We start from the raw sequence: 14,383 nt of genomic DNA, 5'->3' as shown, positions 1-14,383 counted from the left end.
TTCAAGAAGAGATAACTAGCCACCACAAGAAGCTCTAGAAGAGTGCGAACTTGATTTAGAACTCTTGCCAAAATTCCAGTGCATTTGGAAAGGTAGATAAGATGCAGAACGTCATAGATTAATGAATTCAGACCTGACTCAAAACACCGCTAAATTAAAAAATGTAAGCTCTTGCTTTGGTCCAACATTGAATAAGGAGATGGACACAAACAGAGGAATAAAAATTAACATTAGGAAATAAAACTGAAAAATTCTTCAGTCCTTTTCTGGAAAGACAAAAACTGCCTGAAAGCTAAGCTTGACTCACTTAAAACCAAACTGTTTAATTTATGCTCTCAATGACCCTCATAAAATCCACCAAGAAAATTATGACAGAATTTAACCTAGCGTGTGTTAGGAGTTTAAGAGTGATTTATTTAGATCCTGTTGAGATCAGCAACATTTTTACAGATGTCATTCCAAAAGGTAGAGGACATTATAGTTGTATGGCTGCACTGGATAGGACACTGAAGTACAGAATGTAAGACTGTAAGTGCCACAGGTCCAGTGGGGGTAATCTCAATTTCTCTTGTCTCAGTTAACTTCTGGAATCTAAAGATGAGTGAATTGCTTAACTGACTGTGCTATTTGGAGTCTTGTGTTTTCCCTGGTTTCTTTTCCGGATGTGACATTATATATGGACATACTTTGCTCTATTTTTTTGTTTGTTTGTTTTGGATAGCCTCCAACATTCGTAAGTAAGAAATAAAAAAGGTCACTGAAGAAAAGGTTGTATTACACAAGGGAAAATTTCCCTTATGTCATCTGGTCTGTTCTGTATCTTCAAAGATTTTGGACCAATTAATGCTCCACACTTTCAGAGACACACACTTCTTAAGCATAATGAAAAACTATGTTGCAAATAATGATGTAAAATGTTGCAAACTAATGATGCATTGATATGGGCACTACTGCAAAGGATATCATTTGGTAAGTATTACCCTTCAAAAAGATTTTGCCTTTCAAAACAGAGCATGAAGCATACCTCTCCTACAGCAATAAATTGATGTACTCCTTTCAAATGCTCTGAAGTCAGAATTAAACTTTTCCCTGAAAAACTTCAGCAACTAGATCTAAGAAAAGCAATACTACAGAAAGCAGTAGTACTTTTCACTGCTAAGGCTACCAAGCATTCTGTCATTATTGAAATGAAACTTCTTTTTTCATCCCATCATTTTTTCATCTCATTCTCTTCTTTCTCCTATCTCTGTCCTGCTTCTCTGCATGGGTTTTCTTCTTGGATGGTATAATTCCTTCTTCACTCCACTTTTTGGCTTGTTTTTTACTCAATGTTGTCTGTCCATGTCTCTCACCCCTTTTCCCTCTATGTGAAGTTCTGAATGGTTTCATCTGTCATGGACAGTGACTTCTGCCCTGCTGATATACTCCCTCTCCAAAAAAGGTTAGGTTGGTTCTTCTTTTCCTTTTTTCCTACATGCCTCTTCTTCGTCCTTTTTTTTTTTTTAAAAAATAAGCAGTTAGAAGTAAGCTGAAGAAGCTAATTGTCCATCCTTGCAAAGTGACACTTTTGTGAATTAACAGTGATTGTCTTCAATGTGTGTCGTGATTAGCTTGTGCTGTGTGGTACTACCATGTAGGCAATCTCAAAGTTTAAGGCTGCAAGTTGCTTATGATGATGAAATGTGATAATGAAAATCCTGCTTCATTTGCAATGCCCTGAGATGTCTCTGCCTGTGGCTCTCTGTGATGACTATATTCTTCCCAGGGACTGTTTTAAAATAGACTACAGTTTGCAAATGAAAATATCTAATCTACTCATGTAAAATTTCATTTTCTAAAGCAGTTAAGCTGCTTTAGATATAAAGCTGAGGAATTCACTCTTCTTGGGCCCTAAATCAATGATCAAAAGGCACAAAGCATGAGCCTTGATACAGCAGATAGAAAACTGATATATATACACTATAGACTCAAACTAACAGCTGTTCTGAATACCACTGCAAGGGGCAGACCCTTATGAGGAGATTAAAAGCAGTACTACTTCCAATTTATCAGTTTCTTATGAATGAAAAATTAATTGGAAGCACATGGACAACAACAGATGAAAGAAACTGATATCACTTTGTCTCTAAGTCTGATGAGCAAAATATGAGGGGTGAGCCCAAACTGGAATCTTACACCTGTGCCCTTTTGGGACACTGGGGGAGACAGGATGCAAATCTGAACTTCATATACCTGTCTCTGAAAACAAATCAACAGCTCAAAGATTTTTGTTACACAAATATCCCTTTTACCTATTTTTAATCATAGCAGCTGTTTGTTCTGAATTTTTAAAACTACACCCATATATGCTGCTATGCAAATCAGCTCAGTTTTTCTGTAGAGCTACAGCAAACTTTTTTTTTTTCCCAAATAAGTCTTTTAAAACCCACAAGCTTACTGTTATTCATTTGATAGTCATGCTCTTTATCGTAACGATGAATATGCAGTAAAGAACAGCATTAAAAGAATGTAGAAAAAACAATTGCACCACTTTGCTGGAGGGCATTTTTGGTGTTTGCAAATCCCAGTACTACAAAAAGAGGCTGGAACAATGTAATATTTTTTTCCTTATTCTGAATGTGACTTTTGTATGTGTGCATGAGGCAAACATAAGCACATTGGTGAGAGGGAGTCCCAAGAACAGCACTACACTCACAAAGCCACAGACAAAGAACCAAAGACATACTTGCTAGTCTACAGGGAAAAAAGCTAGCTGCAGCTGAAGGTAAAGAACCAGTATAACTCTCCAACCTAAATACCAGGCAATCACACATATTCTCCATATTTGATTCCTTACAAAATGTAAGAGAGTCAGATGAGGAAGGACATGCTAAAGATGACTGAATCTTCCATACGTATTCTTAATGCTGCTCAGCTTGTTAGCTATCCTTGCATTCTCTCCGTTAGACTTAGCCCAGCTGCTAGGGCAGACCAACACAGCAAGCAAGAGGCGATACTTCATAGTTATATAGCTGTGCTTCCTGCCTTCTCACACTGTTCATTGCTTATGCTTTTACACAAAACACTGATTTGTACAAGGCAGGACAAACCTTAAAGACAAAGAATGGGTACTAAGATGTCTTTAGGAAAAGAAATATTAGAATTCATAAAACTGTTCTTTCGTATATATTGTGTTATGGCTATGATACGCTTGTTGCCTGCCTGAGCACACATAGGAAAGCAGCTTCTCCTTCTCCCATTGGCAGCAATAACAATACTTCCTGTGATTTTGCTAGTCTCATCTTTCCTTGGGGGAAAGGTGTTATGAGCAGGGAAGGTGGGAGTGTGGCATTATTTTTCTGGTGTACTGCCAATGTCAGCCAACGCATGAGCACAACTGGCTCCCAGTAATTCTCTCCATATGCAAGGAAGATCCTCAAGAAAGATTATCCTTGCCTGCAGACAGAAATGAACTCTGCAAGCTAGCAATTACTGCTACAAGCTAGTATTTGCTATTGCTGTATTCAGCTTAACAATTATAATCAACTGAGGTTACTCATGAGAGAACTGAAATATAAAATACTTCTAGTGAGTAGACGGAAGTAATGATGGATAGCCAAGGAATACAATCATTGTCATGAGCAAAGCTAATGAATAACTGATACAAGGTAATTTCTTTCCACCCAAATACTTCACAGCCAGTTCATGATTTACTGAATGGTGTATCTATTTATCAAACTGTAGCTATGAGTAACTTGCAGTCTCTAGATCTTCACATATGTGGTTGCAAATATTTTGTCTTGAGTATTTATCCTTTACTTGTCAGAGACATTATTGTTTCTCGTTTACATTGATCAACCATGCAAATTATATACCATGATTTGAGTTTCTATTAAGCTGAATATGATTTTTGGCAGTTAATCACAATCCACTAGAATAATCACCCAAACTAGCATACAGAAAAAAATCCAAACACATGTAAAGTATATAAGATTTTGAAATCTAAAATCTTTTCAGAAATAAATTTGTTATGGTATTTTCTGAGCTATCCCACATCTCATGTAAGATTCTGTCACCATCACGTTAATTATGTTACTGTTTTTACCACCGTGTTTTCCCTTCATAGTATCTGAGAAGAACTGGAAAAAGGTAAATAATTCAGGAAAACATACAGTGTCTTCTAGAAAGAAAGATCTGAAATCCAGCTATTACTACTTAGCTGTGGGGAATTCAGTAGAATGAATTCACATTTTTAAATATCAACAAAGAACCAGAAATTATTTGATGACATACAGCCGGCAGATGAAATCACAGCTCTATCAAAGCCTTTTTCTTAGAAAACACCCTGAAATAAAGACACTATCTAAAGTTTTCTGATAGTGGGGAAAAGTTAAAAAAATTCTGAATTGTCTTTCTTTGCAAAACAAAATATAATTTGTGACAATATTAATATAGTTATTCTCTTAGGAGAACTTTGTGTGCACCCTCAAAGCTCTTTACCTACTGTACTTACTGAAACAAAGCTTACCTAGATAAAATGGTGCGGTTTTTTAGAAACAGAAGAGTAATGAATTAGGAACCACACTATTTGCCTGAGTAGATCAGTCATCTGAGAGATGCTGCTGGTTCAGAGCACTGGTGACTGTGGCAAAATAATAAAAATAAGGCTGCTAGAGAATACTTGGAGAAATTTCAAGCAGTAACAACAGAACAGTGAAACACTGCATGATGAAAAGCTTAAATACCAACAAAGAAATGGCAAAAAGAAGTGCTCAGACAAACCTGTATGTCATGGATAGAACATGAAGACAGAAAGAGCAGGTGAACTGCAGCTTGATCAGAAAGACAGTGGTAGACATTATGTGTTAAGAGGAGAAACTGAATCTCTATTACTTTTTTTTTGGCACAGCATTATTGTGTAAATATTATTCAACTTCATTAAATTTCTCATATTTCTTACTATTATTTTTCAATATTTCACTGAGAGAGATCTGCACTCTCTTTTTATTGCAATGCAGCCATTACAAGCTGAATTTCAACTTGTTAGACATAGAACAAATACAGAGCTGTCTCTGGAGAACTTTACTGCAGTTTATCTGTGCAGTTTACTTGCATTTTATTTTATTTCTCACCTTTGATATTAATCAGTCATGGCTGCAGGTCAAATCTTTTTGCATTGGAAACAATCACAATAACCAATCCAGAAGTAAACCAACCTATAATGAAATTCACTGCCTAGGGCTAAACATAGAGCTAACATGTGTTTAACAAATCAAAGCTTGTATTTATCACTTGTCACTGTTTGTGTCTTTGTCTGTTGGAGGGGAAAAAACAATTAAGAAGACAAGCAGTAAAGTAAAACTTAAGAACAGCCCAATTTCTTCTCAGATTTTTAGTCTGTTACTTTGGCAAAATGCAGTCTGCACGTCATGCCATCACAGAGTAGCAAAAGGTTTAACAGAAAGCATCTATGGGTGAAGGAGTTCAGAATACAAACGTCATCAGTACCAGTCTGAGCTGAAAACTTTACATAAGGCTGAGAGAAGTTCAACTGACTTCACTTAGGTTTGCAGTCAGATTTTCTGAATCCACACTAGAACTAGACAGTGAAGGACTGAAATACTGAAACTGAGGTAGTGTGTTCCTCACCGTAATGGCTAGTGACGTTAACAGTCTCCCGCCCAGCACAAATCCAGAAAGTGGAAACTCAGGCTTTCCACGGGAGAGGAAGTGATGGTCTCTCCTGGGGCCTCCTGCAGGGTCCCACCATGTGCAATGCAGTAATAGGCTGACTTGCACCACCAAAATCCATCTGCTTAAATATACAGCCTCACAACCCTGGGAAGGTGATTATCATTTCTTATAATGATAGAAACAGTAATGATTGCTTTGAGATGTAGCTTTATTTTCAGCTTATTTTCTCAGGAGACATCCTCAAAAATATCTTCTCCTTCCTATGATTTCTACTTATACATTTGTAAAGTAAAATGAATGATTTGGAAACATGATTTCTGTTTACTAAGCCCAAAGCCCAGCATTTACCCCCGGCGTGAAGAGGTCAGTAATCTGGTAATACTCGATATTATAATGAAAAAAGAAAAAGAAGCTGCTTTTTCTCCTGATCATGCCCAGTCAGATTTGACTCAAAAGTCACAGAACACTACTGTAGCAGGATCCTTTCAATGGAAGTTAATTATTGTGTTGGTTTTGTCTGGGATAGAGGTAATTTTCTTCATAGTAGCTAATATGGGGCTGTGCTTTGGATTTGTGCTGAAAACAGTGTTCATAACACAGGGATGTTTTAGTTACTGCTGAGCAGTGCTTACACAGAGCCAAGGCCTTTTCTGCTTCTCACACGACCCCACCAGCGAGCAGGCTGGGGGTGCACAAGGAGCTGGGAGGGGACACAGCTGGGACAGCTGACCCCAACTGACCAAAGGGATATCTCATACCATATGACGTCATGCTCAGTATATAAAGCTGGGGGAAGAAGAAGGAAGGGGAGGGACGTTCAGAGTGGTGGCGTTTGTCTTCCCAAGTAACTGTTACATGTGATGGAGCCCTGCCTTCCTGGAGATGGCTGAACACCTGCCTGCCCATGGGAAGTGGTGAATGAATTCTTTGTTTTGCTTTGCTTGCGTGCGTGGCTTTTGCTTTATCTATTAAACTGTCTTTATCTCATCCCACAAAAGTTTTCTCACTTACACCCTTCCAATTCTCTCCCCCATACCACCGGGTGGGAGTGAGTGAGCGGCTGTGTGGGGCTTGGTTGCCAGCTGGGGTTAAACTACAACAATTATACAACATATCACATCAACAATTCCTCTGCTATAGTCTGGTATGTAGTAGGAGAATACTGTGGAGATCTCATAGGCCTCGCACATAGCTACAGCGTCCTCGGTACAATCAGATCATACTATGTAACACTACCTTGGCCTTTTCAGTGTTTCCTGTAACATTCAGACTCTCCCATGATCGTGCTATTTTATTTGCATTATATTTGCAAAAGAAGGATCAACTCAAACCTGACCCACTCAACACCGCCCCCCCAAATCCTCTGCTCCAAAAAAACCTAAACCCCAGATGTGTAGGGAATTTTTCATGTCAATTTTTTATAACCAAGAGACCCAATTCTGCTCACTGTTACGATTCTACTGACTACAGTCAAGTTTTCCACGATTTACATTCCTTCAATGTAAAATTAGTCTCAGTGGGGGGCTTAAAAATGATGAAACGAAACTCATGATTAAACGACCAAAAATAATTCTAAATAGATTACAAATTCTCTCACTTAAAATCCTGAATGATAGGATTCTGAAATTAATGGCATCCATGTATCAGTATCATCCCATCTGCCAATGACAACTAGTTGAAAGTCCACGCAGCATTTCACACTACATTATGTAGCAGCGGTTTTGTTTTTCATTTAGAAAGGAAGGTTTGCTATAATGGAATCAAACAGGAAGCTGAGTTACACAGAGAGAAACAGCTGAATGCCTTGGATTGATCACTCTCTCACTTGCAGAAAGGGGCATCTTTGGTTACAAGGCATCCAGATCTTGATACTGCATCTTGTGTGAGATACTGCCTGCTCTTTACCATGACACCTATTACAGTCATGCTGGGATATTGGCTATCTGTGAATCAAAGGATAAAACATGCCCCCATTTCCAAATTAGTAATGATTATTGCTTTGCTGTAGCTGTTATCTTTTTTTAAACAATGCACCAGTAGGAATTAAATGAGATTAGAGTTAAAATTATGCTACGATGTTAAACTACCATGTAGAGTGAGATAGTTCCCTATATTTAAGCACCTTTCTCTTGCAAGTGCGATACATCAAATCGAGACTGTACTCCAGGGCTGAGATTGAGGCAGCTTAGAGTATTTTCAATAACAAAGTCTGACTCAAAGAAAACTACTGTGAAGCAAAGACCAATCGTCTAAGTATATTCTCTGTGGCTTGGGTGTTTTAATGTGATTATGGTCCTGATAGAATGAAGGCTGGATCACTTCTTTAAAACTGGAGTTAAGCCCTAACAATTAATGAAGTCATCATTATTTTAAATTTCCTGTTTAGGGTGATGAACCTGTAAGTATCATCTGTGCAATGACAACCACAGAGTAACTTTTTGGGAATAATCTCCCATGCCCACAATGGCCCTTACTAAAGCTTGTCCACAGTACCCTCTGAGGTGGGCAGCAGCCCTTCTCCCCATCAAGCAATAACTTAAGATATTTCGTTATCTACTTGCCCTTCATCAGTGCAAAAAACAGTGATTATCTTCACATGTTTCTTCAAACCCAACGCAGCTACATTCACCAAACCACATTTTTATGAGTGGTTTACCAGAAAGAAGAGAAATATGAGCAACATAAAAATACATGTTGCAAGGAAAACATTCAAAATGGGTCACTGACTAGTGGGAGTCCACCTTGAAACATGCCAGGCCCTAATTTCCACTAGTTTTGAGAATATAACAGATTAAGGAATCTAAAATCAAAGGCTAAATTGGAAATAGTCTATTGAATTTTACAGCTGTAGTGCAAGTTTCACTACCTCATCCTCAGACTGTGGCTACAGACACTGCAGATTGCATAATTCCAAATCTCAAAACCCTGGCAAATTTCTCTACCTCTGGCAAAGTTTCAGCATTGCAGACAATAGTGTGAGGTGCAAGGCATAAATTGAACATTATCAGAAGACATATACTGTTCTCCCACAAGAGAACGTCCATGGCCGGAGACTCTCTGCGTACTTTCTCACTTGTTCAAAATGTCTGTTTTAGCATTAAAAATTGTATCACCCTGTGGTCAATGCAGAGATACTATTAGCTTGCCTTTTACAAATATATTTCCTTTGCATCCTAGAAAATCTCAGTCATATTTACTTTTGTGGCAAAGTTACATTGGTCAATTCCCTATGAAGCACTCACTTCTCATTAATAATTTCAAACATTCTCACTATTTATCATGTCTAAGGGAATACTACTACTTGGCCTCTGGAGATGATATTATTTTGATTCTTTCAGTACTACGGTATTGTGCCTAGAATAATTAACTTCTGGGTTGTTACTATTGACTGGACTCTCCTCTCTGCCCCAACAATAGAGGATGGTACCAGGCAGCGTGTGACAGTGGAGATGCTGGAGGGAATCCTTGGCTCTGCTACTAGTCCTGTCCCACCACTCTGGCAGAGCCCAAGGGAACGCGTAGAGCCAGCCCCTGTGACTGTGCAACTGCAGCGCATGCATGCACTTAACTTGTGCTGCATGCAGTTTGGCCATAGTGCTCAGTCTTTCTATGACCCAGTGTAAAGGCTTTTGAAGTGAAGAAGAGGCTTTTGTTTCTGCATTAATTATAGAGTACAGTCTTTGCAGGATCTTTGTGGAAATTTCCTGGTCTATTTTTCCTTTGCCAATCTACTACTGAGAGCAGGCAGCCTGTGCTATTAGACAGCTGTATAACAAGATGTGAGTGAATAGTCTGCTTGATTAATACAAAAATATGTAAACTCCTATCAACCATTTTTCCCCTTTTGTGTTCTGTCCCCCACTGACTGCAGTAGAGCCTCACCTACTGAGGGCTCAAGACAAATAAGCAGCCTGTCCTTCCCTTTGTGCTTAAGCCTGGATACAGACTCCCTCCTCCAGCAAACATCAACACTGCTTCATAACTGGGCCACAGACCAGTGCAGAAACCTGTCACTTTCCCTTCTCCCTTGGCCTCTGTGTTCTAGGTCCACAGCACTACCCCCAGGCTGACAGACTTGTTCTGCCTGTAAGGTAACTTAAAGAGGATTCAAAAATCAATCTATAACATTGCAGAATAATGTTTCACTATGAAAAATAACAGGGTTTGCATTGTTTGGACCACCTAGTGGACAGCCTTTTTTGTGTGTGAATAACAGCTTATGTAGTATAGCCCTACATTATATAACACATGTATTTTATACATGTGTTCTTATTCTAAAAAGATATTTGGCATTTCACTTGGTTTTCACAATAGGTCTAACAATGTTATCTCCTTGAAAGTGTACTTCACACAATAAAATTGAATACAGATTGAGCAGCGTGTGGAAGCATCTGAATTTCTGAATGCAAGCTGTGGTTTTAAAAGCACCTAAGGAAGTTATTATTCTTCAGCAGGCTTACTTCCTTAACAGTTACTCATTGAAGTATGACTTATATGATCATCTACCTGAGTATCTAAATGCTTAACTAGGAAATTCCTTACTTCTCTGTATTTACATACTTAGTCATTTATACATACATGTTTCTTAACTAGTTCAGATCAATGTTGCATTTATCTCTTCTTCAAATTCTATTTTTTTATCACTTCACATTTTTTGAAGTCTCTCTAAATTACTGGGTAATGGCTCTGAATCACATGCTTGCTAAGGGTGTAATTCTGCCAGTTTTACTGTCTCTAATTGTTTTACCTCAGACACGATGTCTTTGATTTCAAGGATACCAGTTGTAGGGTAACATACAATATCCAGTAAGAGGAAGGATGACAGATTTGGGCCCTGACTGCTTTCCTCAAGAGGATTTGCTGCAATGAAGATATTTATGTTTGACAGGTTTATTGTTTAACATGTAATAATTTAAGATAGTAATGCACACATCCCCTGCAGTCCCACACTATGGATTCAAAACCCATATGGACAGAAATGCATGAAGAGAGAATAATGGATTTCTCAACCTGCTATGTTTACATACTGTTCTGTTTTTGGCATGGAAAGCACATTATGTCTGTGTAGAAGACTAAAAACATTGAATCTGCATTATTTCCTGTAACAGAAGGATCTCCCTATAAATACCTATCTTCTTACCTTTACATTGTAAATTGTTTAACTGAACTCCATAAAGTTTAAAGACATAAATTGCAGGATTAGGGCTCAAGTATTCAGATAAATATTTGTAGACTTACAAGATGAAAGGTGTCCCATTAAATATATAAACAGAAATGTTAATGTATAGCACAAAATTATAAACTGATTTTCAGTAATAACCTGCAAATTAATGTATTATCATTTATATTTTGGCTCTAGTTACAGATATCACATTATCAACCTATTTCATCTTAAACCATGGCAGGTATTCTATGATCCAATATTAAAGTCTGTATTCATGGATTTGCAAGGACACAGTGACTACAACAGAGAAAAGTATTCTGATAGGTAATGATTTCCTGAAATATTCAAAGATAAACCAGTCAAAACTCAACAAATGTCATAATGTTTTACTTCAATTTTTTAAAGTGTTACTGACCATTGCAAAAATAACGTTATCAGCAAATAAAATAAAAAACCACGTTGCATAGATTGTAGAATTATGGCAGACTTTCCAGTGTTGCTGACTGAATCTTTGTGTGTGTGAACAAACAAGTTGTCTTTCATTCTGCCTAACATGAGAGACTTCATTACTGTCTTCTACTTTTGAGGCTGGAAGGCAAAGGAAAGCTGAAGCTCTTGGAAGTCAATTTGATTTCATTAAAAGGGTATTTCGAGATTATTAACCACATTTTTAGTAGAAACTGTATTTTAAAAATCTTCATACTTCTGCCTCTGTAATTCAGGTACTTAAGGGCTTTTTTATATTTCCAAGTTGAAAATATATAGAAGAAAGTTAGTTCCTTTATGTTTCCTGCTTTCCAAGGGCTTGTTCAAAGACCTCATCAATATATAAAGCAAGTTACATGCTGACAATATGTAGCTTATAAATAGTAAACAAAAGATCTCTGTAACTTTACTATATTTCTTACCTCCTTTTTTGTGGGATCTCAAGGGACTTGATAATTGATGATCTGCAACTGACTGGGATTGGCTAATTGATTGTGAATCATTCATTTCAAATGAGTGTTTTTGAATAAATGGAGAAGCAGAAATCTCATCCAAATCCTTCTGGAATAAAGAATGCTGGTTTAGGCACATAAGAAATGCATTAATTCCACTCTGCCATGATAACTTGTAGTTGTGATCTCACAGAGAGCAACTTATTTTCTACACCTCTGTGAAATGTCTAAAACCAGATTTAAGTTACACAAGATTCTTGTGGCTTTCAGCAACACCAACTTAGCACCCATGTCACAAACATTTGTTTACTTTTTCCATTTAACTTATTTATCCCCTTTCCTCATGCAGTTAAATCATAGCATGCACTGTATGCTGATTTCCTCTCATAGTTAATTTGTATCTTTAGAAAAAAGCTATAGGAAGGTATTAATCTGCTTAACATTTCTAAGTACATCATCCAAGGGATTTTGTTTTTTTAATCTTACATATGCTCAGCAGAGTTACTGGCAAAAACTGTACATTTTCTCCATTTCATCCTTTCAACATCAAATGGTAAGCAGCAAAAATTGGATCAGACTTCAAAGACTATGCTGTGCTCCAAGTCACAGAGCGACTCCTCCATTTCACATATTGAATTCGAGCAGGATATCAAAGTGCTACCAAAGAACCTCAGGTCCTTACTAAAAAAGAGTCTCTAACATCTGTAGAAAGTGAAGTGCACAGACAAATCACCTCAGGGAGCAGCTAGCATTTATTCTCAGCAGCAAATTTCCAGCCTTTTGATTCTCTTATTCACTGTACCTCCCTGTCTTTCTCCAGAACTAAAGTTCTTAGCAAGCAGGCTTTTGTCTCAAAGACTTCAAAACATCACTAACGGTTTCATGTTCAGATGGCTACGCCAAGCAGCCATACACACATTGCAGAACTGTGGACTCAGGAATTTGAAGTTATAATGTGATGTTATTTTAGAATATAAACGTAGTAGTACCTTTTTTGTTTGTTTGTCAAGAAAATCAGGCACCACAGGAGAAGACTGGTTACTGGTTTGCTGCCTAAAAGCAAAGAAAAATAAAATATGTAGTTTAAATATTGTAATTTCTTCATTCTTACAAAAGGTTTACTGGTATACACATTTTTGTTGATTTTCCCTTTTCCCCCTCCCCCAATTTCTAAATATGCACTTACCATCAATTCAGAGAAAACACAGACCAGTCCCATTTCCTCTTATAAGGAAGTGCATGCTATTAAACACAGTAACAGGCTATGAGCAATGAATTTGTCATTAAAATTTTGTGGATATGTGCTATGTGTAAAATGAGTTTATGAGAATTCTATGAAATCGAAGTCATGTATTAAAATTAATTTGACAAGATTTTACGCAAAACTTTTTTTCCCAGGGCTGTGAAAAGCTGTTTTCATACAATCCAAACTTAGACAGTCAAAATTTGACAGATGAAGAATAAGTGAAACACATGGCTTTGGGTTCTTCTAAAGCCATTTGGGTTAAGCACAGAGCAAGGAGTAAGAGTTCTTAGATTCTTTGTCTATATCTGTAACTATTTTACCATCACATTATGTCACCATAAAAATATTAAGGGCCAACTCCTGCTCTCATTAATGCTAATTAAAGTATCATAAAAACCTTCTGCAGGCCCTGATCCTTGTTGGCAGGCCTTTGAAGTCAGTGGATCTCTTCAATAGTAAAGTCCACCCAGACAGAACTTGCACCAGAATCTTCAGCGGTGCAAAACCAAAAAAAGATGCTACCAATTTCATTTGATGGATAAAAACCTGACGTTCATAAATATTATTTGATATGCTCATGGTCCTAAAACTGGGATTAAAAGCAAGATTTTCTGATCATCAAAACATGCCTCAGTCATTGCATCATTACTCTCCAACCCCCTCATAACCTTTCTGAAAATACTATTAATGGCAGTTGCATTTCCACTTATAGATGAAAACATCTGAAATCTAAGTTTCAGTCATAGATTTTGGTGTAGACATATTTATCATAGCTTTTTTCACAGATAGGGGGAAGCTTTACCAGGTACTAAGTAGCTCTTTCAGTTTTACACAGCTATTACAATTGAATATGTCAGTCCTTTCAGTGACAGTGGGAGGGGGGGAATATAAAGAACGAAATTGCTTTACTGATTAAAAAATACAATGTATGTTATCTCAAACTTTATTTTTTGTCAGTACTTTTGTTTCAGTCAGCTACACTAGTTATAAATTACTCGTGTAACAATAGAACATGTTGGACTTTAAAAAAATATGTCTGGCCACACATGCATTTTACCTTTCAAAATGAACCTTTAAAATGTACCCTTTAAAGATACTTCAGATTAAAATAACACTACTGAAGGACTTGAAACATTTTAGACTTATGTATTGAATTTGATAGCTGTATATCACCATGCATACGTATTAGATAATACATTTATTTTGTGACATCCACAGAGGCTACTGAAGTATTTCAAGCCTTATTTGCAATAGGGCTTAGGCTCCTAGGTTAACGCAGTTTGTCTGAATATGTTACCCCAGCTCAAGAGCATTGACTTGAATTGTTTCAAACTAATCACAAGAATGATGGCATCACAGCTG

The 14,383-nt window shown here is 37.3% G+C and overlaps 1 protein-coding gene across 1 annotated transcript in view; it reads right to left on the bottom strand.

Annotated features, from left to right (window-relative positions):
- MYO3B (myosin IIIB) overlaps positions 1–14,383 on the bottom strand; it is a 206,688-nt gene that overhangs the window by 33,398 nt on the left and 158,907 nt on the right. Inside the window, exons 33-34 of the mRNA XM_054830464.1 lie at positions 12,765–12,828; positions 11,746–11,899 (exon numbers count right to left, since the gene is read on the bottom strand). Of these exons, the coding sequence (XP_054686439.1) occupies positions 11,746–11,899; positions 12,765–12,828 (218 nt within the window). The remainder of the gene's footprint in view (positions 1–11,745; positions 11,900–12,764; positions 12,829–14,383) is intronic.

This window comes from Grus americana, chromosome 6 (assembly GCF_028858705.1).
Source record: "Grus americana isolate bGruAme1 chromosome 6, bGruAme1.mat, whole genome shotgun sequence".
NCBI lineage: Eukaryota > Metazoa > Chordata > Aves > Gruiformes > Gruidae > Grus > Grus americana.
Note: the sequence above shows the minus strand (reverse complement) of the source record. Positions and strands in the feature narration are given on the sequence as shown.